Here is a 24,522-nt window from a genome sequence, read left to right as displayed (position 1 = left end):
TGACGGATGGGGGGGGGGGGGGGGGGGGCAACCCCAAAGATCCCGTTTTGCACTTGTGCAGTGTACAAAACACAACACTAAAAAAATTTCATACTTTTCACCCTTATTAAAATAGTTGAGAGAGACAGAGAGACAGACCAAGCTACCTACCTGGTAAGCAAAATTCAGCAAGAACCACCACTAATGACGACTGCACTTTTCAAGTGCTGTGTGTCAGCTGTGGTAGAAATAAGATATTTGCTTAACTGAAAGCACAGCTGAGAGTAATGTACATGTGTAATCACCATGAAATGGTGCAAGTCAGTAGCAGAGAGCGAATTACAGCCCTCCAATTCATCTGCCCATTATATAGTTAAGCAACGGAAAGGACAGAACTTCCCATTGCACTGCCAATTTGAACAGCCCTTTGCATGTGCCTGATGGCCAGATTCATGCCTACATTAACTGTAAAATAACAAAGCAGTGTAATGCTCACCTGTATAGAAAAGCTGCACAATTTGAGAGCACACTCTGAAAACCTTATGCCTCACAATCAGAGCAGCACAGCACACTTCAAAATCTGAGACACTAAGCTAGCTGCTGGCAAGAAGTTACTGCATGCTATAAACAAGTGCTGAAACTCATCTAAGATCAGATAACTCAGGCAATTGAAAGTTGAAGGAATGACTCTTGCCGGCCAGCAAAGTTCCTGAGAAGCAAACAGATACACACCAGATTTATACCCTGCAACCAAGATAGGATTCTGGTTCCCCTGAGTACAAGACAACTACAAACCCAGAACAGGTACACACTGAACTACGTTGGATTCAAGTTCCTACTCTCATACAGCTCCTCCCTGCATTCTTTTAATCCACTAGTTTTTAAAAGATTCTCCATTGTGCCTCACAAAGGGCATTGTCCGGCACACTTTCCTCTGCTCCTTACACCCAGGCAGAAGTTGGCCATAAACTGACATGAGAAACAGAAATTCACTCCTGTTTACATTCAAGCATTTCTGTTTCTATGTGTATTTTTAAGACAGAAAGAATCCTAAAGCCAAGTCCTTTGTACTTTGCAAGAAAATTTACTTGACAGAAGGCACAATCATGTTTACACAATGCAACCATCTGACAAGAGTCCCCTGGACTGCTTCTTGCAATTACGTGTCAGAAATAATTTGGAAGGTGGAAACACACAGTCAAACCACATCTAGGATTTGGTACAAGTCAGGTACAGGAAAGATACTGCCACACAGACCAGCATTTTGATTGGCAAAGCAAACTGTACGCTGTAACACTTTATGCCAGAGAGCTTCAATGGGAACTAGTATCTGTTAAATAAATCAAATGCAGCACTGGAATAGCAAAGAGGTAACTAACTATTCTTACTCGTGATAATTACCATAACAAATGCACTTAAAAGAACTGTGGACGTGAAATCTGTATGTGCAGAAAATTCACTTTTCAAACTGACTTAAGACAGTTGTCAAGATTGACAGCATAGATTCCATAGCACCAATGTGTTTACATTATGCATGGCTGGTATCTTCTTTTATAGGACAATTTAGGCTACTTTATAGAGCAAAAATTACATTTGCTTTCCAGTTCTACTCTACATTTGTACACAGTGAAAATGAAAGAAAAGTTGATAGCAAGTTGATAGGAGGTTCCCCAAGGCTAAATTAGCAGATGTTCAGGACCCCCTCTTCTCTAAAAAAAAAAATTTCTTTCTTAAAATTGACTGGAAGAAAGTACTTAAAAATGCCACAAACTAACTTAGATCAAGACACATACACATCATTGTTCTCTAAAATTGACCATAATTTTACATTTTAAAGCAGCTGACATACTGGAAAGGTACTGTCACAGCATAAATTGTTTTCATAGAATAATTGTAGGAGGTTCGGGGTTTTTTTATTTCAAGACATATTCATTACAATGTGCTAAGGGGCAAGGCAGGTAACTATTCACACAGGCTGGCATTTCTATATCTTTTACACATTCAACGGCAAGACTGGCAGGCGATGCAGTGAGACCAAACTGGTGTCTTGCTCCCAGTCATGCTCCAGAAAATGTTCTCTTAACATTTACTATGAAGGATGACCAGGGAAATGTGTTTTTTCACCCAAACTGGAATCATACTGAAGGACTGATTTAAAGTTTTGCCATTGACTTACATGAGCTTTTGAAAGACCTACTTTGTTTTAAGGAAAGAAAATGCAAACACCTTCAAGGTGAAAAATGCTTTATCTTGATTAGAGTCTGTAGTGGAACAGGTATCCTCACAAAAGCAAAATGTTGAGTTTGACACTGTAAGCATCACATCTCATGAAAACATACATGCTTTATCTGTAACTGTGCACACCAGGGCAATCTCTGCATCCGTTACACAGGATTCTCTTGTTTCTCAAACGCTACAGAGCTGTATTTTCTTTGGCTGTAGTTTCATAAACAGCTAGGTCAAATGCACATCTCACCATTGCCCTTATGCCACACCTTGACCTTTCCTGTGAGCTGTTTCAACTCACTAACCCAGCAGAAAAACATCCCCTACTTTTTAAAGCCCAAGTTAGTTTTCTCTCAGTCGTCGAGAGAAAAGTCTGATAGCATGAGAGCCAGTATAAAATAAGTTGCAGAAGCACATGGTCAGGAACAGGGAGAAGGATGAAAGGAGAATGAGGCTTTCTCTTTTTTGTAGCAGTAACCTTTAGATTGGCTCAACTCATTTCTTGAAAGTTCACATTTCAACTAAGGGATATTGCACCATCCTCTTAGAGTGATGAATAATCACAATTTTCCACAAAGCAGCAGCACTATCTGTTCCTACTATTCTACATTCAAGATGTCCACCCCAAATGCTGAACAGCCATTTTATGTAATTCATATAAAGTTTATTTTAGTGCTGTTTCAGAAGTGTTTCCATGATCACTTTGTAGCAGGGTTCAAAACAACTGTACATAAATCATAAGCCAGAAGGATTTTAGGCAGTAACCCCGCCCTGACAAAGTGGACAAGTCTCTGCTAGCATAGATTCAGCAAAAACTATTTTGCAGGGTAGCATTATATACCCTTTCTGTTGTGGAACGACCAGATATCATCATTAAATTATCTTAAAGTGTATGATTTTTGTTTTTATTGTAGCATTTTGGGCACAGAATTAATTGTCACTTTTCTTATAGTTCCCAAAATTGAAAAGACAGGGCTTATCCTGGGTATATGGTTTCCCAGGTAAGTAAATAATATACTTATCTGTACTGCAGTTAGCTCAGTTCTACTAATACACATTAAAGATTTTTCAAGCTAGGGCAATTATCTTTATCATTCCATTTTCCGTTTTGAAGAAGCAGTCGACTTAAGTTCACAAAGGTAAAAATCCATGGAGTTCAACATATTCTAAATAAGCAAGCAGAACCATGAAATAAAATCGGATTTACATATCAGGAAGATAATAGAAGTCTTTCTGAAAACCAAGAATATTTATATAGGTACATAGAGCTAGATGATTCTTTCTTATTAGAAATAAGTTAGTTTACTGTAAAAATAAATAAATACTGTCTTCAAAGACCCACTACATAGTTTTGACTGGAAAAACTCAATGACAACACTAGTACCTTTCATCTCTTTGCTAAGCATCATGAGCACTTGTACAGGACACTGGCAACTGTTGGCTGAGAAGATCTGAACCCAACTCTCCCCAAAATCCGATTGATCCATCAGTCTATTGAAGCCCCTGAGGCCAAACACTCACTCTCCTTTCAACAAATTAACTGCAAGAAGGCCTATTGGCGACATACCTTACGTGAACATCCTAATCACCACATTATAAGGTCATTCTCTTCTCTCCAAATCTCAACTTGTTCCCTGTAGAGGGTAATCTTTTCAACAAGATGAACTCAGAAGAGAGCCTTCAAAATAAATTATAGACAAATAGGGCCCTTCTCTGAGCCATAATAAATGTATAATTTCTCTGACTGTTGAGGTTTTGAGAGATCTAACTTGGGTTTCCCATATCCCACTATCTACTGAGGGATGTAATCCATGTGAGAAAGACACCACAACTACCATTCCCTCATCATCCTCTAGTATTTCACCGAATTGGCTCTCCTCACTGTTCCAAAACTAAAACGTTAACATCATTTTTTCTCATTCCAGTGAGAAAATAAATTTTAAATATCTCAGTTCCACACTGAATTTATTTTTAAATTTTGGTTCGTCTATTGAAAGTACGTCACTCACACTAAAATTAAAATACTAAGCGTATGTGTTTGTGTATGTGTCTGTCTCTGTGCAAAGTTCAAATGGACAAACTCATAGGATTAAAATGAAACAAATCTTTACCAAGTTGTGGCCTAGATAATTCTCTCTCTTGAAAAACAAAACACTCTAACTTGAGCTATCATATATGCTGTAAGCATGAGACATCAGCCACTTAGAAATTTAGCAATCAACAAGCAAGCCCATCAGTATTTCTGTAAATTATGTTCAAATACAAGATCTCAAAACTATGATACAAAACAATAAAAAAAATTGAGCTTATGGCTAACTATTTAATATGTGTACAAGAAAGAAAATAAATTTGAAATTACTTCCATTTGGCAACAATTACAGCCACTCAAAGTCATCTAAAAATTTAGATTTAAGGTTTATGTTAAACATATTTGGAGATTCTCTGACTTCTTTAGCTTTAGTACAGACTTTTGTAGCTTATCACTGTAGGATCAGCTTTGTAAGCAATTTGTGCATGTGCCTGATGCCAGACGGGTAGATTCAAATGTTTTCACTGAAATAGCAATGTACATGCATTATTATATTCTATTTTCAGGTGCCACAGTGTTCTGTTAAATTAGGCTTTAAATTCACAGTTTCCTCAGAACACTATCAGAGCAGAAAATTTTAAGTCAGAGAAACAATAAACAGTTTTAGCAGAAGTCACAGAACAACTATCTAGTTTTAGATTGAAACAGGAAACTTCTACACTCTATTGTGAATGCCTTCCTGAAGTTTGAAAACGGATTTTCATAATAGTTACTGTTCTTTGAATTTCACTTCAGATCTCACTAAAAAACTAAACGTACTCGCTACTTGCATTTTTAAAAATGTCCCCTCAGTTAATAAGAGAATAAAACCTTACCCAGCTGGAAGCACTTTGGACTGCAACAGTTGTGTGAGACCAAGTTTTTTTAAGAGAAGCTTGCAGAATTATAACTTTAAAAGGTTTAGGATACAAGTTTCTTATAGAAATTGCTACTGTTTACATACATACGTACGTGTATCCTTATCATAGTAAAATAAGTTTATATAGATGAACACAACTGTAATTTATAAGTTTATATAGATTAACACAACTGTAATTTAAAGCTATGAATAGTTCATAGAAAGACTAGTATATTTCACAGACTAAAACAGTAAATTTATCACACAGTGTTTTCGGTGGGGAGAAGTAAGTTCATCAAGAACAATATCTATCCTGCAAATTTCTGGTGTAGATTTTGAGGGTTATTTACAGTTTCAAATCTATTTTGATATCTATGTACTATATTACCAGTGGATGATCTGCATCTGTAATAACAGAAAATTGCACTGGGAAAGTTCCTTTGCATCAACAGACCTGCCAGCTCCACAGTAACACAAGAAATGTAAGGTATTTAATTTATCGTTTGTTCTGCCCAACAGATGGGTTATGTCAACATATAACATGAAAGAGCAAAAATTAAATCACATAGCCTGAAACTGTCGATTGAAATAGAGAAAAATGTCCTTATATACCAATTTTCTTTCAAAAATAAGGGGAAAGATCCTAAATTAAGCAAAAAAATGGTTACAGAATCAAGCTTGATATAGTAATTCATTTCAACTTACTACCTGTTCAGCTATGAAAACAGAAGATATTTAAATAAAAGTTCTTAATTCTATAACTCCTACATGTATTAGATAAAATTAACCTGTCTAACCAGTTACTCAACCATATCCAAATTTAGTTCATCAGCACAGCACTATAAGACACAATAGTTTCATTTTACATGTTGCCACGTACAGTATTACGCAACCAGCCAGTAAAACGTTTCTGCAACAGGAAAACAAAGAAACATTTATTGAAAAAAAAAAAAAAGTGCAAAGCAGCAAGAGAACAATAAAAAAGGCATTTTCTTCCTATTTTATCTTGTCGCCAAAGGCACTCACACATGCAGATGCAGACAAGCTGACCATATATGTTCACCCCTCTGTTGGAGAAGATTATGCAAGAAGCTTTCCAATCCAGATTTTTACCTGTTGAAGCATTTCTTCTGTAGCATTCAGTTTCAACTGATGCCCCTCAAGACAGATTTCTAAGTCCCGGATTTTCTCTCCTTGAGCTTCTACCTGGTCTGTAAGAACACTCACCTGTAATTTGAGCAGAGAAGCACAATGCTACTGAACTGACTGTAAATAAGTTTCAATTACCTTATACAATTAACATCCAAATGCACATTTTAACAGCAAGTTCTCTTTTAAAGTCCTCAATGGTTTAATACTCTCATGCACTGCAGCAACCTGCTCTATCAGGACAGACAATTTTTCAGTCTTACCTTTATCTTTCTTCAACCCCGCCCTCTGGCCCTCCCCCCCCCAATTATTTTGTTTTAATATGAAAAAGAAAGAGCATTTCTAGAAGAGATGGAAGACTCTAGGTAGCCTGAGTCAGTTCATGCAAAAGTCTGAAAAATTAGAAAGCACCAAACAAGAACATAGGATACTGAAAAAACTTTATGTGGTTTTGAAGCATGCATTGCCATTTCAGGTTCTGTTGGCATTTCACTCCCTAAAACAGATAAACAATAAAACTGTTCATTCGGAAACCAACCAATTACTTCTTACAAGAACAGAAAAACAGCTTACCTATCAATAAAGCGTTCTGAAGTTATAAAGAATGCAATGAGTAAAAGGCATGTTTTAGCAGCAGCAAAGTTCTATTCCAAGAAAAATTCCCAGGCTTTGCAAGCCAAAACATGAAGGCAAAAGACGTGAGATACAGACAATGAATCCCAGGAAGAGAAACAATAAGCAATACTGGTAAAGAACTGTGGGAATGGTGGTACAGACCAGTGAGTGTGTAATAAGAAAAGCCCAGCAGCCTAACTCAAAGTTTGCAAAGCTGAAAAAACTATGCTGAGGATAGCATTAGAAAGACATGGCCCCCCCCCCCCCCCAGCGTTAGTTCGTATGTTGAGCAGCACATACACTCTATATATTCATTTTTTACTATTTATTTATATAAAAGCCTGGATTATACTAGAAAAATGTTATATCAAACAAAAAAACAACCTTAGGTGTTTAAACTCCAGTTTGAATGAATTGCGTTAACAAAAACTTATCTATGCTCTCATATCCAACCTTGCAACACCTTTATTTAAAAAAAAAAAAAAAAAAAAAAGAGTACAGTATGTGGAAGTGAAACCTTTAAGAGGTACCCACTATGCAGCATTTCTAAAACCCAATCAACAAACAATTGAGTTCATTTCAGGGAAGCTGCAGAGGGAGTGACTGAGTGATCTGTATTTGTTTTACCTACAAACATAATGACAAGCATGCCTGGGAAAGGAACATAGAAAAAGACAGAAAGAAGACTGTATTTTTTTTTTGCCTTTAAAGTAGCTGGCTGTAGGGTAGAGTACAGATGAATGCAGGACGAGAGATGAGAGGAAGGAGTGGGTGGAGGCAGATGGCAGGGGGACACATCCAAGCTGGGGCACAGGGAGAACTCCCCACAAGGAAATCTGTTGCTCGCCTACTTTTTTGTTTTGCTCCCATTAAATGAGCGATGGCACACACACAAAAAAAACCCCAACCCTGTGAGGCCAGAAAGCAAGAAGAAACAAACTGAATCCTCTCCTTCAGTCTGATGCAGGTTCCAGAGAAAGAAAACAAGCTCTACTTAAAGGGTCGGGTTAGGTTCCAACTAGCATTGTAACCTGTAAGGAAAACTCTGTATGATAAATGTGACCTGCGAAGGAATTGAGTAAAACCTTAGCAGCTTTAGAAGCATGTGTTGGATGTTCCAGTAGTCAGGCTGAGAGGCACGTTGACAACTTTGAGCTCATATTTTCCCCTCTCTTCAGGATCACATCTGCCAGACTTTTCAGGGAATCAGTAGGCTGCACACAGAACATAACCCCAGCGTACGCTACGCTGGCGAGTCTATCTTGCCTTAGCAGTGCAACACCCGCAAGAGTCAGCCTGTAGATAATATATCTTCTGTAAAATATTATCTATAAGATTGAGGCATATTGAACAATTAGCTAAAAATCAAATGGTATAAGGTTTTAAAGCATCTTTGTGGAAAAAAACAACCAAACAAACCAAACACCTGAAGTATATTAGCTTCTATACACAGGCACTGGGTTATAAGAAGGTATCGCAGATGCTGCAGCATTTCCAGCCTCCACTACAGACTGAACAGTGGAAGCCGGTTTCGAGGTGCACTGTTTGACTCGGTCTTGGTCGACAGAGACAGCGGGCACTGCTTGTGCCCACTACAAGGTGACTTGTACTGCTTCTTCTGCAGCAAGGGTGATGGAAGACTGGAGAGCTCCCAGTCCCATACTCCCTACAGGTTATAGCTATGGACCACAGTCACTGGCACAGTCCAACATGAGCTATAGAACAGAGGTGCTCTGTTTCCCATCACTTTCTCATCCTTCATGCCAACAGTCACACCCAGGAGCCAGGTTTGTTGTACCAGCAGACTCCCTCAGCGTGGGACTTGCCTGAATTCCTCATATTCGACTGCCTAGATAGAATATGCAGAACTGGTGTAAACCAGATTCTAACCCCAGCTCCATCTTGGCACCTTTTTTTGTTGTTGTTGTTGTTGATGATGTTCATCTACCGGACTGAGGTTTTAATCTATCTTATTTACCTGGGGTTTTTGGAGTTCTACTGCAATACTGTGCAGTGGGATAAGAAAATGCATAAATATTGACTAAGCCTCCTGATTACATGGGGGTGTGATGGGAGTAAAAGGCAACTCCTACATCTGATTTTACAACATTCCTTTTGAGAAAAACTCTAGGCAGGTCTCCAAACAATGTAATAAAACACTCTTTGCGAGTTTGGCTGGCTGCATTCTATGGGTACCTATTTGTGTGGATGAAGAAATAGTTACTAAAAACCATCAGGACAAAGACAGGAAAGGTACATACTGAGCAGTAGCCTGAACAATCTTCAGGAACTTGAAAGTGCTGGAGACTAGTGGTCCTGTTAAATCCACAAAAGCTGATACACTTTGAAGAGCAAGATTCTGCCAAATCTGTACAAGCCCACCAGCACGCATGACTCTCAACAACCGGCTGTATAGCATGAACCACATCCAAGACAACAGTGGCTGCTATATGCAGACAAAGATTACAGGACTATACACACATGTGATGAAACAACAGAGCCTTCAGGGACAAAGCCACAGGTGCATCAGTTCAACCTCTGCTTCTGAGTAAACAGCTGGGTTTGGCCTCCTAATTGTTGCTCCAATTATGAGTTGCTCATGTGTGTGAGTGAACTGTGAGAGAAGTGAATGTACTGTGTGAAAAGTTGTTTGCTATTATTAATAGAATCAAGATGTTACAGTTAATAACCACCTGATTAATAAAAGGTGTTCTAATAAATATCAGTTGTGATGTTGTCTCCCCTGACCTGATTCCCTCTCAGAAAAATGGGAATTTACAGCACAAACTTAAACGCTTAAATCCCAACCAGAAGTTTGTTTTTTTGTTCAGGATTTTTTTTTTCCTAGATTTGGTGATAGCAATTTTAGTTTAATAGTAATGAAAAAATCCAACCAAGCCTAAGCTTATGTCTCACAAACCGTTTATTTATTTAACAACAGCAGTGAGAATTCTACTCAGTAAATTAACACAAGTGTGAACAGAACATACAGGATAAAACATGCTTACAGAAACTAGTAACTGAAAGTACGAAGAACACCTACCCAGTATAGTTAAGTTTTGTTTGATATATATGCTTATAATATGCTTTTGTAAGAGCAAAGAGAAAGGATATGAAAAGACCATTTAAAGAATCTCCAGCTTCAGTTTTAAAAAGCATGTAATGTACAGTTTAGTAGTAGTGAAAATATCCAGAAAAAAATAATTAATTTTTTTTATTTTAAGTTGTACAACATGTGTTTTCTCCAGGACGAAAACTTACAGGGGACAGTGGATCTGTTTGAAAAAGGCTTGGTAAACTGAGAAACGGGAAACCTGGAAGAGCTTTAGGCATGCATTTTACTGTCAAATTTTCTTTTTCCCCCTTAACCTCCCTCTTAAGCTTTTTGATGATGTAAAGCAACTTTGGTACAGTATACAAGCAGGAAAAGTATCAGTTCTATCTACCTGCCTGTTTTCCAGTTCATTAAAAATGGTGGCACACAGAACCTAGAAAAATCAGCTGGCACAACCTAGCAAACCTAGAATGAGAACCACTATCACAGCATTGTTTTGGGACTCCACAGCATTATTTTTAAGTTTTTTTTTTTTCCTTTTTAATTCTTCTGCCTCTTACTGCTGTTACTCCCCTCTCCTTTACCAAGTTACCCCACGATGAAATCAATCAGATGGATTACACAGATTATAAATTAATTCCTGATTAAATATCAGTTACATTTGGTGAGCTGCTAACATTTGTTTAACAGAAAATATTCTGTCACTTCAGCTTTTATTCACTGAATATCAACTATGTACTCAATGTTCTCTTTAAGACATACCTGCAGTATGAGCGACTCTTTATCACCTTCTAATCGTGCCAATCTTTCTTGATAAGTTTCATTATTAGATGAATGATGATTCACCTGTGACTGGGGGAAAAAAGCGCTATGAGAATTTTTACAGTTAATATTAAAATTTCAAGCAATAGTTAATAAAAAATGATATATATTGAGTGGTTGTTATAATACAAAAAACACGCAAAATGTGTCTAGAGACTAAACCTGTTTATTTCATATGCATTAAACCTTTTGAATGTACCTTTTTTTAGCTGGATTTTGAATACTTTCTCATTTCCAGCAATCAAGAATGGTATAGAAATAGATCTGATATTTTCTAGAAAATTATAATTTCATTGGCAAATACTACCTTATCAAGACAAAAAAAACTTTAATTTGAGGTATCTGCTCTCAACAGTCTTTTGCCAAAGCCAAGGAATATTGGTGTTTATTTTTAAATGGTAAAAATTGCCATATGTATTATGCCATTCCTAGAAATTACTGCAAGAAAAGTATACATTTTTTTTGTTAGCAATTAACAAATTATTTAAACTATCAAATTCTTATCAGGAACTACTCGAGCTACAGTCACTTATGGATTTCTAAATGGCTCTAAGGAGCAAGACCTTCTAAAACATGGCCTGTTCCTAACTATTATATCCCATTTCTGATGAACTTTAATACTGCAGAGAAAGACCACAACTAAAAAAAAAATAATCTGCAGATTTATTTAAAAAAGTTTAGAAGAGTCCCATAGCTTCATCCTGCATACTGAAACACTGCGTAAGTGTGGGAATAGAGCTGTTTGCTTAGAGTATCAAAAGTAACACGAGCCCTTAGCAGTTCATTTCCCAGCTCCATTGCAGGCAATGCATTTCTGCTGGGGAATAAAACTGGCTTTTCAGCTAACACAAGAATCCAGCTTCACTGAGTTCCCTTCAACTACACTACTCTGCAGCTGACTACTCATTTATAGTTACTTGTAGAATGGCACCAATATAGTCGTAATCCTCCTCCCCAACTGTCCTTTCTATTTCAACTGAACATTTGTGAATAGGATTTTTTTTAAAATATTAAATATATTCATGGCTTCTTGATCTCCACTGAGGTCTACAGGCCCAAATGTAAAACAGATGATGAAAATAAACTTGATGCTAATTAATGCAAATCAAGAAATCAAATATTTATCCAATCAAAAGACACTTTTCAATCCATAAAGTGCAGAACTAGATATGTGTGGCATCTTTGTGAGCTGAGAGAAACCGAGCAACCTTGTCTCTGATAATTTTGAAGGGAAGTGAGAAAATCACAAAGGCACCAACAAACAGGACTGAAAGGTGTCTGAAGAGATCATCCGGTTCATTATTCCATTTTAGGATTGATGATTATTTGCAACATTCTTGTCTTGCCTACTCCTAAAGACCTCCAGAAATAGATTACAAAGCCTCCCCAGATAATCTACTTCTTAGCTACCCATCATTAGAACATTTTTTCTTAATGTTAATCTGAATCATCATCTCTTCAACTTCAGCCTATTGGTTCCTATCATTTTATTTTTATATATATATATATATAAATAAAAGTCCTTCCTTTCACTTCAGAAATGTTTTACATATTTGAAGACTATCTGTAGATCTCTAATTAGCAGGTCCCTCTTTGGACTAAACAAACACCAGTTTTTCTTTCTTTTCCTCACAGGTTAATTTTTCAAGACCTGTTTTGTTGCTTTCTTTTGGTTCCTCTTCACCAATTGTTCCTTGACTTAATTTGAAATTAAGTTCCTAAGAGGAGAGACAGGACTCCAGCTGAAAATGGCTAGAGTGGAAAAAACCCTTTTCACAGACTCTTGGGCCATATTTCTTTTCGTATTAGCCATATAGTAACACTGACACATTTTCAGCCTAGGACCCATAAGTTCCAGGTCCTTTTTTAATGCTCTTATTTAGCTAGCATCCTGTTCTTCATCTTGTGTTTACTCATTGTTTCTGCTTAAATGTATAACCTTGCACTAGTCTGTACTGAATCATGTCGTATTATTTATACTGTTTTCCTATGCATCAGGCTCTTCTTATGTTTTAATCATGTCCTTTAGCATGGCCACAAGGCCACTAGCTAGAATCACCTATACATTCACTAAGCTTGGTCCTTATTCCCTGTTTTAGAAGGTCAACAAGAACACTGAAGAACAGAATGTGCAGAACCTCACTCCACACCTCACTTACCAGTGTTCATTGTCAAAAATATGTTAAATCTACTCAGAATATACTTTTCTCACTAGCTTTTGACCAGTTTATAGTAGGTAAAACTAAGATTCAAGACCTAACAGAAATGGGTCTAACTATGCACATCTGAGTGCATAACTTATACCAAACAGAAGTCTCAGACAAATGAGTAAGTTTTACAGTGGCACCTGTAGGGAGCTGGCCCACTGTGTAAGTACATAAGGCCCTTAAAGGAATGGTGACTTCACTCCCTCTTCTTCTCCTAACTAGTTTTAATTTTTTAGAATTTCTGTGTCATAACATCTCTGTCCTAACATCACAATGTAATTTTTTCAAGCCTTCTCCTTTTATTAAGAAATACCGCTCACCCCTCACCCCCCCGCCATGTTTATAAAACATGCATCTTCAGTTTATCTTAGGCCCTTTGTATTAAAAGTTGGTCGGTCAGTCAGTCCGTATGGCCTTAAAGTTCATTCCTGATTAACTTTTATAGTACTATAATGAAAATAAGGAACCCTCATAAGTAAACTACATGCATTTCTATATGTCTGCCTAGATAATCCTTTGACCTCAGCTATGCATCCTCAGTCATACTGCCAGCCATTCTGCCGGGGTTGTTACTCCACTTAGAGAGCAAAGTCTTATACTGTACTTAGAATCCAAAATCTTTAGCCTTGGTGGCTATGTTTCCGTTAGGGTTAAGAATCCATTACATACCATTAAATTAGTTTTCTCAATGGAGAGCCCACAGGCCTTCCCCAATATATCTCTGGCTCACACACAATGGTAGGGAAGACTTTCCTGCACCTAGAACATCAAGTATTCACACACTGCTAGACAGGAAAATATTCTCTTAATGACAAAACCCAGTGATGAAAACTACCCAGTCAAGTAGCTTTTGTACCCTCCTCCTGCTGTCATTTGCTATTTTCCTAGGCTAGATTTAAGAAATATACTTGTAACCACTTGTGTGACCACTCCCCTCCGGCCTTATAGGCACAGTGAGTTAAATTACTGCCAAAACATTTTTACATAACCAATCTGTCATGAATGCAAAACAGAGTCCAACATTTTATATAATCAGTAGTTAAGAATTAGTTCAACATCAAATCACAAATAAGATATTATACTACACTCACATTTACCAAATGTATAGCCTCCGATGATGTCTGCTGCACTGAGTGACTGTGAAATATCCTCTGCCGGCAGTCCAATACTCAATACCCATGTAAAACCTAGCAAATCACGTCCATGTGAACAGAAAAGGGGGAAGATAAAGAAAGTGCACCCTGCCAATGGGTCAGCCAGAGAGTGCTCAGATAAGTACAGGAAAAGTACAGTAGACAAAATGACCTGCTAAATAGAAGTGGCTGATTGACACACAGCAGTTGTTTAAGACTTGGGAAATCTTTGTGGCATGCATAAAGACAAGATAAAACAATGTAATATGAACCAAGGCCATCTGCAGATGGTTGGAGTGCATTCTGCAGTTGTGAAAGTACTGAGAGGGAACTGAGCAAGTATAGTTGGATACCACACGTATCAGCAGCAACTGAATATAGGACCTATAACACTGAAGTCATAAGACTACAGATGACTCAAGTTGGTGTAAGAGCTCACAAACAATAAACACTAGACTTCTGTAACCACATGACCAAAAGGCTGAATCACCAAGATTTTCCACAGAGATGTTATTTCAGAAGATGTAGCCCTAAAGACCAAAAATCTTTACCTGAGCTCCACAAACTGTAAGCTAAATATGTTGATTATATTTCTTATAATGAGAGAATGAGAGAAACTGCATAAAACATGTAAAAAAGTTTATGATAACACATGATAACAAAGTAGAAGGAAAGCATGCTAAGGCAAGGTGGTTGAAACTACACTGATGGTAGTCCACTTGAAAAGTCAAGTGTATACCATAAATACTTTGCCTAAGGGAGCTGCAAAACAATTTCTTGAAGCACCTGTATTATGGTCTCCATAGAGATTTTGGATATAGTTTAATGCCCATGAGATTGCATCAGATATTAATATAAAATGTTTACTGAAACAATTCCAAATAAACTGTTTCTTCTGGTTCTAGGAAGAAAAAAAAAAAAAAAAAGCTTTTGCATTCCATCACCTGCTTCAGCTTCTTCTTCATCTTCAGTTTCCAAATCTCTCTCTGGAATATGCTCTTTACTCTAACCTGGACATAATATTGGTAGCTGCTGGAAACTTGACTGTCCAAGTATTACTTACATGATCCAGTCATTACAGAGTCCTTTTCCAAGAAAAAAGCTTAAATATTCCTCCAGAATATATGACAAAAAATCAGACTTCAGAGTATGATTAAACATCTTTCATTTAAAGTGGGGATAATCAGCAAAAATATAAAAGGGTATGGCAAGAAAGGGAGGAAATGTTTCATCAACTCAGCTATCTTAAGTTATAACAGCCTTCTCAGGGCCCAGTAAGCATGGAATGTTATGTTTTCTTGCTTGTTATTTTGACAGGAAACAATTCAGAATGCAGCTTATTGTCAGAACAGAACGACAACCATTGTATAATGCTTCTGTACAGATATTCTGTTCAGAAGCTCCTGTAACAGAACTTCTAGCTGAATCTTGATAGGCTGTAAAAGTAAGCCCCTTAAAGGAAGCACATATGCAAGGTAATAGAATTGAATACAGGCCAGTTTATGCTTTCCTCATGTGTGCTGTTTCAGTTTCAGCTGAAAGAATCTCCAACACAGCTAATTTTAAAACAAAAAATAGCAACTTCTGAAGTTGATCAGCAAGCTGTTACACAGAAATTTGTCACTAATACCATGGATCTCGTATTGGGCTGTGGAGGGGGGAGGAGCTGGGAAAAGAAACCTGGCAGTCAGTTAGAGTGGTGATTTGTAAGCTTTTTCAACAAGTCACCCGCCTCTTTTAGAAGACAGATTATGTCATAACCCTCCCCTCTTCTTATTGAGTCACATGAATCACCTTCAGTTCCACTGATAATTGAGTAAGATGCCTGTGGCAACTATAATACTTGCATGAACGGGGAAGATTAGGTACATGCTTGACATATTGTCTTTTGTTGCAGTTTAGAGCCTGAAAACAAGGAGTATAACCAGCAGAATTCAACCAGTCAGTTTTCCTGCAAACTACTAGCAGCGCACAGACTGTAACATTATATTTCAATACAAAAAAAGTATACTACATACTTGTTCCAGCCTATTTTGAATTGATAATATTTAGAAGAGTATGAACTTTCCATCTCTTCAGTACTCTTCTGGGTCAGCAGAATTGATGTTATGAGTCACAGTATTTGCTATTGTGTAGTGATGAGTGAGTAGCCTGCACAGTAAACATTTTTATTTTGGCATCTGACTATGGATGTAATACAAATTCAATCTCTTGGCATGTTAGTACTACCTCAGATACACACCCAGCTGAATATATGTACATTCACACAGTAGACTTGAGGAGAAGGCTGGAACATGATTTCTGGATCTGTAATTCTTGCCTTTCATCTGAAGGCAATTAGTAAATCAACAACAGGGTTTTATATTTGCTGTTGTTCCTTGTTGGTTAAGTGAAAATGGCAGTCATTTTGAAAAAGCTAACAGGATATAGTCTGAAATTAAGTAAAGACAGAGCTAGGTAAATTTTTGTAGTCTGTAAAACAAAAGAATTTTTCCTAATACTATTTTCTCCTCCAGGCAGTTACGTTAGTTAAAGGAAGATATTCTTAGAGAAGTCATAAGATTCACCCTCAATATCATGAGCTTAATGGCTACAGCATGGGTTTGATCACTCCACCTCTTGCTACTACAGATTGTGAATAGCATCTGGAATAAAGGAAAGGAAAGCATAAGAATAACGTACACCGGTTTCAGGTCAGCCATTAGCTTGGTGCTGCATGCACTTCTGAAGGTAAGTCTAAAGCAAGCTACAAGAGTCATCAGATGCCTCCACTTCATATGAAGCCATCTCTCTTTCAAAATAAGACATCTTACTACTGTAGAATGTTTTCCAGAGGCAAGAGACCTTCCATTTTGCTACACTCCATCCACTGCAGTTCAAATAGCTCAGTTAATTTACAATGTCCTTAGAGAGCCCATAATACTGTTTGTAGTAAATATTAGCATTTATGTTTGTGATGCTTGTTAATAATTTGTGGTTATAACTAAATGCCTACATACCAAAATGGGGGTTGTGTCATTTTTATTTGGAATGGTGTGTTCCAATTAAGGCCAGATGGAAAGATAAGAATAAAGCAACAGGACAACAGATGAAATTGTATGTGAACCCCCAAACCCAAATCCCTTGAGAGAACCAAAGAAAGTTTGCTAAAGATGAGACACTTTCAGCTTCAGGTAGTGGGGGGTGTCTCAGGTTCCTCAGCTTGCAACAGTAACTTTTAACTGCAGCAGATTTATGCTTAGGCCCTGTAAAAGAACCCAACAGTTATCTGCAAAACACTTCCCACAAACTGCCCACCAACTACTTTATGAGAACTATGCTGTTGCCTTAGCTGTGATGTTAAAAGTGCACTGTATACGTACAGGAACTTTTCTGTATCCTTCTAGAAACAGACTGCTGAGCGACATGCCTCCCTTAACAATTCCTGTGATCTCCTTAGCCGGGCTTTTTGTCTTACTAACAAGGTATCATCGAATATCTGCATTGTTACAAACTCTTATAACACTGCATGAAACTAGAACGGTACTATGTGCCTATGTCAGATACTCAGCTTCTCAGCCAGAATAAACTAACCAGGACAGTTCTGAAATTGCCATCAAAGTATCACATGCCACGAAGTACAGTATAGCTGTACCCACTGCAGAGTTTTGTCTTTCTGAGATTTGGTAAGATAGTATCAGAGAAAGTTCCTTCCGTTCTAAGAAGTACTACTGCAGACTAATAATTTGTATTACTCGCAAAAGGCAGAAAAAAGTAAAATGGAGAAAAAAAACCAGTAAACATAGGAAAACACATTAACTGTGCCTCATATACAACTAAGATAAGGCTAAATTGTTTCTTGGCTCTGTCCATCGGCTCTTACATTTTGCTGCCCACTCTGTCCATACCTATGGCTATTCTTTGCACAGCATTTTCACAGGTCATTTTAACATCAAGAAAGTCCAATGGAAAGAGCTGAAGTATGGGGACACCTTATTTCAAGTTGATCTAAATATTGCTTTGTCCCTGCTGCTCTTGCATGATACTATACACGTTATGTTACAAGACTACTGCTCAAAACCAGATCCTCTATTCTAAGCATTTGAAAATAGCAGTTGTATCTGTCATTTTGCCTGCCTTGACCTCGTGATTTTTGTATTTGTTTGCTGCCCTAACCCAGTCCAAGCCGCAGATACCATGCAAATCTAGCTTAGCCAACCACTGCAACATCAAAACTGATCCTGGTCTCTGAAATGATTTCTGCTAATGATGAAATTTGAACCAGCTTTGGCATACTTCACCAAGGGTTTATGGAAGTCTGTTGGAGTTACTGTTAAGTGCCATTTGTTACTCTGGAGGGTGCTCATACTTTATCAGCCAAAAGAGCAACAGTTTATGATTGCAGGGCCTAAAATCTTTATATGCTATCAGTCAGTGCCAGACATGTGACATCAGGATTCTTGAACATGAGAACTAAATAAGCAACTTAGATTGTTTCAACTTCTTTTTAAAATCACTTGTCAAAGGAATTTGGGAGCAGACTGCTTAAGTTCTCCTGGGAACAATGCAAGAGCATTTTCAGTTCTCTTCCCTTCCCCCACATGTGCTCACCCCCTTAAAGAGCTTGCAAGGAAAAGCAGCAATATTGCTATTCTCTTTTATGTACCCTACATAAAAGGAATTACATGCAACAACAGTAATAGCATTATTAACTTCTGTAAAAGCCTGTGCTACATTTGAACACAGTATCCTTTCCAAACACAATACTTGAAAATCATCCTAAAAACATCCTGTGTTAACCCCTGCAAAGCTGTGAACATTTCAGTGTGAGACTTTCTTCACTGAAGCTATTTCTTGAGCCCATTCTCAGAATGTTATTGTCCTCAGTGTATCCTTAATGCCACACAAGCTGGTAACAGCACACCTTAACCTTTTGTTAGCAAACCTATCTTTTTAGAAATGAAATTTAAACCAGGAAGCAGGGGTGGCAGACATGCTGTATTCAAAACCTCATTTAAACAACAAATTAATATGTGATCTCAAAAAACACTAAAGAGTTATTTAGCTTTAACTGCACAGAGCACAGGTTAAACTAATAGTATAATGTTACCAACTGCTACTTCCTGTTGTCTCTTCTCCTTCACTATCCCACTCACTCCCCATTTAATCTCCTCCCCATCCACACTCCTGAAATGTAAAAGTTTCCAGAACCTGATGTAAATATTTTGTAAATTAACTTCAGGATTCTCAAGCCTTTATCAAAGACTAACATTATATCATGAATATTTTATATTCATTCACGAAACTACCCAAATTAAGGTTCCTAATTACATTTCACGTAAGTATTTACCTATATTTTATGTTTATACAGCTAGTAAAAAAAATAGACTGCATGTGCATATGTATACATGTGTGTTTTTAATCCAGTGCCATACAGAAGCACTAACATAAATGGTGTGCATAGAATTTGCAAGAAAAGTACACACAGGTTAACACAGATTTTAAAAGTATAATGAGAGGATGTGCTGCTTACATGACACACAATTAACTTAATATTGCAATTAAAAACCCAGTCTACTGTGAAGGATCTATTCACATCCCATTCATGGATTTTTCAAACACTGAAAAATAAATACCTACAACTTAAAAATCTAAAAGCTGACAAAAACAAAGTGATTTTTCCAAGGTGTCGAGACAACTGCCCAAACCTACATTTTTTCTTTTATAGGAAGACAAAAACAATCTCATGCAGTTAATGCACACTCAGACAGTTCATCAGAAAATTAGGATTTTAACAGCACTGACTTTTTAAAAAACAATTTTATTGGAGTAACATGCACTGGAAAAAAGTACCACCATTTTTATCCAAAACAAAGGCATCCTTAAAGTTGTTACCATAGAGTTACCCCGATGAAGAATTGATTAAATGAAGAACTAGTGCAAATAATTTTTAATTTTAAAGCACAACATGGTAAACAACACATTCTCCTTTTTTGCCATAAATTCCCAGGCAGGATTTGCTTTGTTGTATTACAATCTCAGGAAAGCACGAGCACTTGCTAGAATCTATTGCCATTTGTTCAAAGTTTGATCCTAGAGTTTCATTTTTAAAGACAAAGACAGCTGATTCTCTCCCCCCTCCCTAAGCCGCCTCCTCCTACATGAAGAAATGTCTTTAATTCATTTCTCGTGAAGAAACTTACAATATTTTATGTCTGAGGCACTCAATGTGTTTCCTTTCACAAAGCTGAGAATTCTGACTAAGCTTTAATAATGTGCATTTACAAAGAGAAAACAAAGCCCAGCAAATCACTTACCCTCTTTAGCCACGTGAAGTGCTTGTAAATATCAATCTCACCATCCATGCTTTGGGCCCATCTCAGCAGTCACATTCCCAGGGTTAAAAGAAACTTTTGGAAGCAAGCGCACTACTTTGTTCTACAGGATAAAGCTGTGACTTCTTCCCCTTTCAACCCTCAACTTCTAAAATCTTGAAAGTGTTTTCACATTTTAAGCTAAATCTTCTGCCTCTGTCCCACAGTCTTATCCCAAATGCTTCTCACAGATGTATACATAACGCACAACTGTATAAACTTCGGACTCTCCCCCAAACATCTGGTTTTTTTAAACAGCAGATCGGTTAGCAACAAGAACAATGCGACTCTAAAAACGTCAAAAAATAAGTTGCTAAATGATCTTTAAAAAAGATCTTTCAAGAATAGTATAAATCTGCAGAAACTGTTCCCTTTTAATGTTGAATAACAAGCTAAAAATTATTAAGCTGTCACTGAGAAACTATTTTCAAGTAATGCTTTCTCTGGCTTTCTGTTTCAAGAGTGGCTGGAACTCATTACTAAAGACCCCCTATTTCCTGTCTCTTTTTTACTCCCTGTTTATCGTAACACTACTCAGCCTTCTCAGTTTATTTCAGGCTCAGACTAAACCTAAAAATAAGTTTTGCTCTTTGAATTACTTGCCTGTCCTCTCAAAAGACATTATAAAAGAGGAGGGACACAAGGACGATCCTGTGGATAAGTTAATTATCCCATAAATACTGTTATTGCCAAAGAGGCAATTTTCCATCTTAACAGAAGATGATGATACCCTTCTAAGATTTTTGTCTGTTCCTGCTGAAGCTGAAGTCTCATAGCATGGCAACTTTTCAAACTTGCAACACCAAGATAAATGCGTATGCAAAGCAATGCTCTGGCAAGAAGGGAAGTTTAAAAGCGTTGCCTGTTACTGCGGTGTCCTCTAGTGCCTCCACACAGTAGTTATGATTAAGTTCTAATTTTTCCCAATAAACTCCAATTTCCAGTATTGTATCTCCCACTAGTTGAAAGTGGCTTTGGCCTTAAATGGGCAACTGATTGTTACACACACAAGGACAACTGCTGGGGCAATGCCTATTAAGACCAAAACGCAGCTGTCTCCATGGAATTTTTGTGATCTCAGAACATTTACTTATCTTCCCAGCCAAACTCACCCCTGCATTTAAGGCAAAGTAAAACAGCAATTTGGAAGAGCCAGTGTCAAAGTTGCCCATCCTACTAGCGATATATACAAAGAACTCAAAGTCTGAAGCTGTATGTAAACCCTGAAAAGCAGTTACAGGGACCCTGCCTCACTTAGGCATCTACCCACATTGCAAACTGTGGAAGTCACAGATACATGAAGGATTTTCTGCAAGGGATGTGGGCTTTTATTATTTCAACCATTCTTGATCCTTTTGACCTGATGGGCCTCTTTTTAGAATCTTCCATAACACAAAAGTAAGAGGGAAGGATATAAACCTAGACTTCCAGCTTTCTTCATGTATTTATTACCTGTCACATGACAAGAAAAATATGAATCGTTTTCAGAAAGTTAGTGCTACAAGTCTCCTAAAGTTGCTAGGACACCTAAAAACACTAGTAAATGTGACAAGATAAAAGAACTGCCAGTTTCCAAAAGTAAACCATGCTACAAGACAGATCTGAAGAGGACTTGGGGTGCTCTGTAAATAGAACGTACTTACTCCACGCTGGTTGTAGAAGTTTTTATGCTATCTTGAAGTTGATGAGAGGAGCTATTTCTTGAATAGATCACACCATCTGGCAAAAGCCTTAGTACATTGTCAGTGGTCCGTTTTTTTGAAAAAATCATAAAAATTAAGATGCACTTAATATAGTATGCTTCTCTATGCATGACAGCCTCTGTCATGGCTGACAAACTGAATGAAGACTGAATAGGGGTTCTCTTGACATTAAACATGAACTCCCTACAGCTTAAGGCATTTTTTTTTTCCCCAGAAAACTAGTTATCTAATTATGGAGAACAGCAAATACATCAAACTTTATCTCAAAATATTGTGTATCCCATAGCACCAGTACTACGGAGCCTGAAGTTCCACGTTTTATCCATTTCAAAACATAGGTTCTAAGACTCTCATTTCAGCCTTATTTAAGGAAGGGTGAAACATACGTCTCTTAAAACATTCCACCACATATCATTGCTTAATGATTTTGTTTTTCATTAAAAAAACTACACGAAAAGTACGTTACTCCACTTACTAGTGCCTCAGTGCAGTGTCTGCAGCTAGGCGAGTATCTATCTCTCCTCTTAGAAGTATTTAAAATGACAAACATACCTTATTTCTGCCTTGTCATTTGTACTGGATTTCATGCAAAGGCCTCTTGATTCTGTTACAGTCATTCTTCCTGATTAAAAGGTAAACGTATCTGAATTTTCTGTATCTTATCAGCCACGAATGTTGACAACATACATTCCAGGCAGTCACATGTTCACTTTTAGCCTGTCACCTGCATGCTGAACTTTACATCCTGCTCGAGCTTTGGCCTGAAAAAGTTTCAGACACCAACTGCATGCAAACCAATTGCCCCAGATTTGCTTAGAGTAGTTTTCCATTTCACTGGAAAAGCAGGTTACCTTCTCTGGGCAGTGTGAAAATACGGAAAATATGTTGCAATCTGAGGATTGCTTCATTGGGTTACCACTGTATTTTTTTTTCTTATTTTTAGGAAATCCATGTCTGCGTGTAGTTCTTCACTGAGCACTAACTTCTAGTTCAATGGAGAATTAAGAAACAAACAAGCAAAAATCCCCCACTATCACTGCAGTACCACCACCCTCAAGTGTTACCCCATGGAGAGAGAATGATCTAGCTATTACTCCCCCCACCAAATTGTTTATTTTCTCCAGTGTAATCTCCAAAAATAAATGAAAACACACATTACAGCAATATAAATGTAATGCAGGGCACTAAAATGTTTAAAATTAACAAAGTTTATATACTCCACAAGCTGTATGAAAACACATTAGGATTTCTTTGCCAATTCTGTACTTCCATAGAAAACTGATTACTGCCACTGTTGATAGAGCTAAAAACTCCATTTGCAGAACAAAAAAGGTGCTAGCCACATGAATGTCTGCTGATACACAACGCATAAAAAACACTCAGCTGAGCAATCCATTACTTTATTAGTCAGAATGTCATATATTTCAAAGACAACTTTAAATCTGTTTCAAATAGCAAACAGACATGCTGTAACAGGTTTGAAACTGAAAGTAACACAATGCTTTAAACAATCAGTTATACGTCTCATGTCCCTCCATTCCAGACCTATGAAGAGACAAGAAAACATCCACAAATCCTCTTAGAACTGTGGAGGGAAGGGCAATCTGACTGTCTGGTGTAATCCCTCTTCTACCAACACTGGAGCTGAGGAAGCACAGAATTGTTTGCTTTTCCACCACTGTCCCTCTTTCTCCCATCCAGCTGAGGCCCTATGAACATTATAAAATCATATTTATTACTGTTATTTTAGCAATTTTACTTTTTATTCAGTTAAATTTGTGCTAAAACACAGGTTTTTGTGATCTTTCAGAGCAGCACAAATGCAAACTGTCAATAGTGTTCTTGTATTGGCACTCCATTGCCTGGGAGGTTAGAGGGCAAGCGAACAGGAAGCAGGGCAGAAGTTCTTCAGCCTCCATCAGGTCCAGGTCCCTGGAACATAGCATCTCTCTTCCTTTTCAGCAATAACTTTTAGATCATTTTGGTTTCAAAACCCATCAGCCTCTGAAAACACCAGAAGAACACACACTTGGCCTTTCAGGGCAAGAACTGAAATGACCAACTACGTGTCTTCCCAGCCTCATCAGGGGAGTCCAGCTGAGTATGGGCATGCCACAAAAATTTACTCTTTCTCAAGAATTACTATCAACTTTTCCTACATCCATTACTCTGCGCTCTTCCCAATCCTAGTGTTTGGGCTGCTTTGGAAACAAAGTGATTAAGACCAGATTTTAAAAAAGAAAAATTTCCTCAGCATGCCAATTCACACACCTGTGATTCTCATGCTGCAGAAAAATGCAAGCACTTCAGAGTGAAGGAAGAGGGAGAGAATACGCCTGCACAGGAATTCTTG

At 37.5% G+C, this 24,522-nt stretch overlaps 1 protein-coding gene across 1 annotated transcript in view; it reads right to left on the bottom strand.

Moving 5' to 3' along the window:
- Positions 1-24,522, bottom strand: part of PPFIBP2 (PTPRF interacting protein, binding protein 2 (liprin beta 2)) — an 86,663-nt gene that overhangs the window by 38,175 nt on the left and 23,966 nt on the right. Inside the window, exons 3-5 of the mRNA XM_010563912.1 lie at positions 10,714-10,803; positions 6,246-6,359; positions 3,417-3,438 (exon numbers count right to left, since the gene is read on the bottom strand). Of these exons, the coding sequence (XP_010562214.1) occupies positions 3,417-3,438; positions 6,246-6,359; positions 10,714-10,803 (226 nt within the window). The remainder of the gene's footprint in view (positions 1-3,416; positions 3,439-6,245; positions 6,360-10,713; positions 10,804-24,522) is intronic.

This window comes from Haliaeetus leucocephalus, unplaced genomic scaffold (assembly GCF_000737465.1).
Source record: "Haliaeetus leucocephalus isolate CR32 unplaced genomic scaffold, Haliaeetus_leucocephalus-4.0 Scaffold173, whole genome shotgun sequence".
Classification (NCBI taxonomy): Eukaryota; Metazoa; Chordata; class Aves; order Accipitriformes; family Accipitridae; genus Haliaeetus; species Haliaeetus leucocephalus.
The sequence above is the reverse complement of the archived record's forward strand: the minus strand, read 5'-3'. Positions and strand labels throughout refer to the sequence as shown.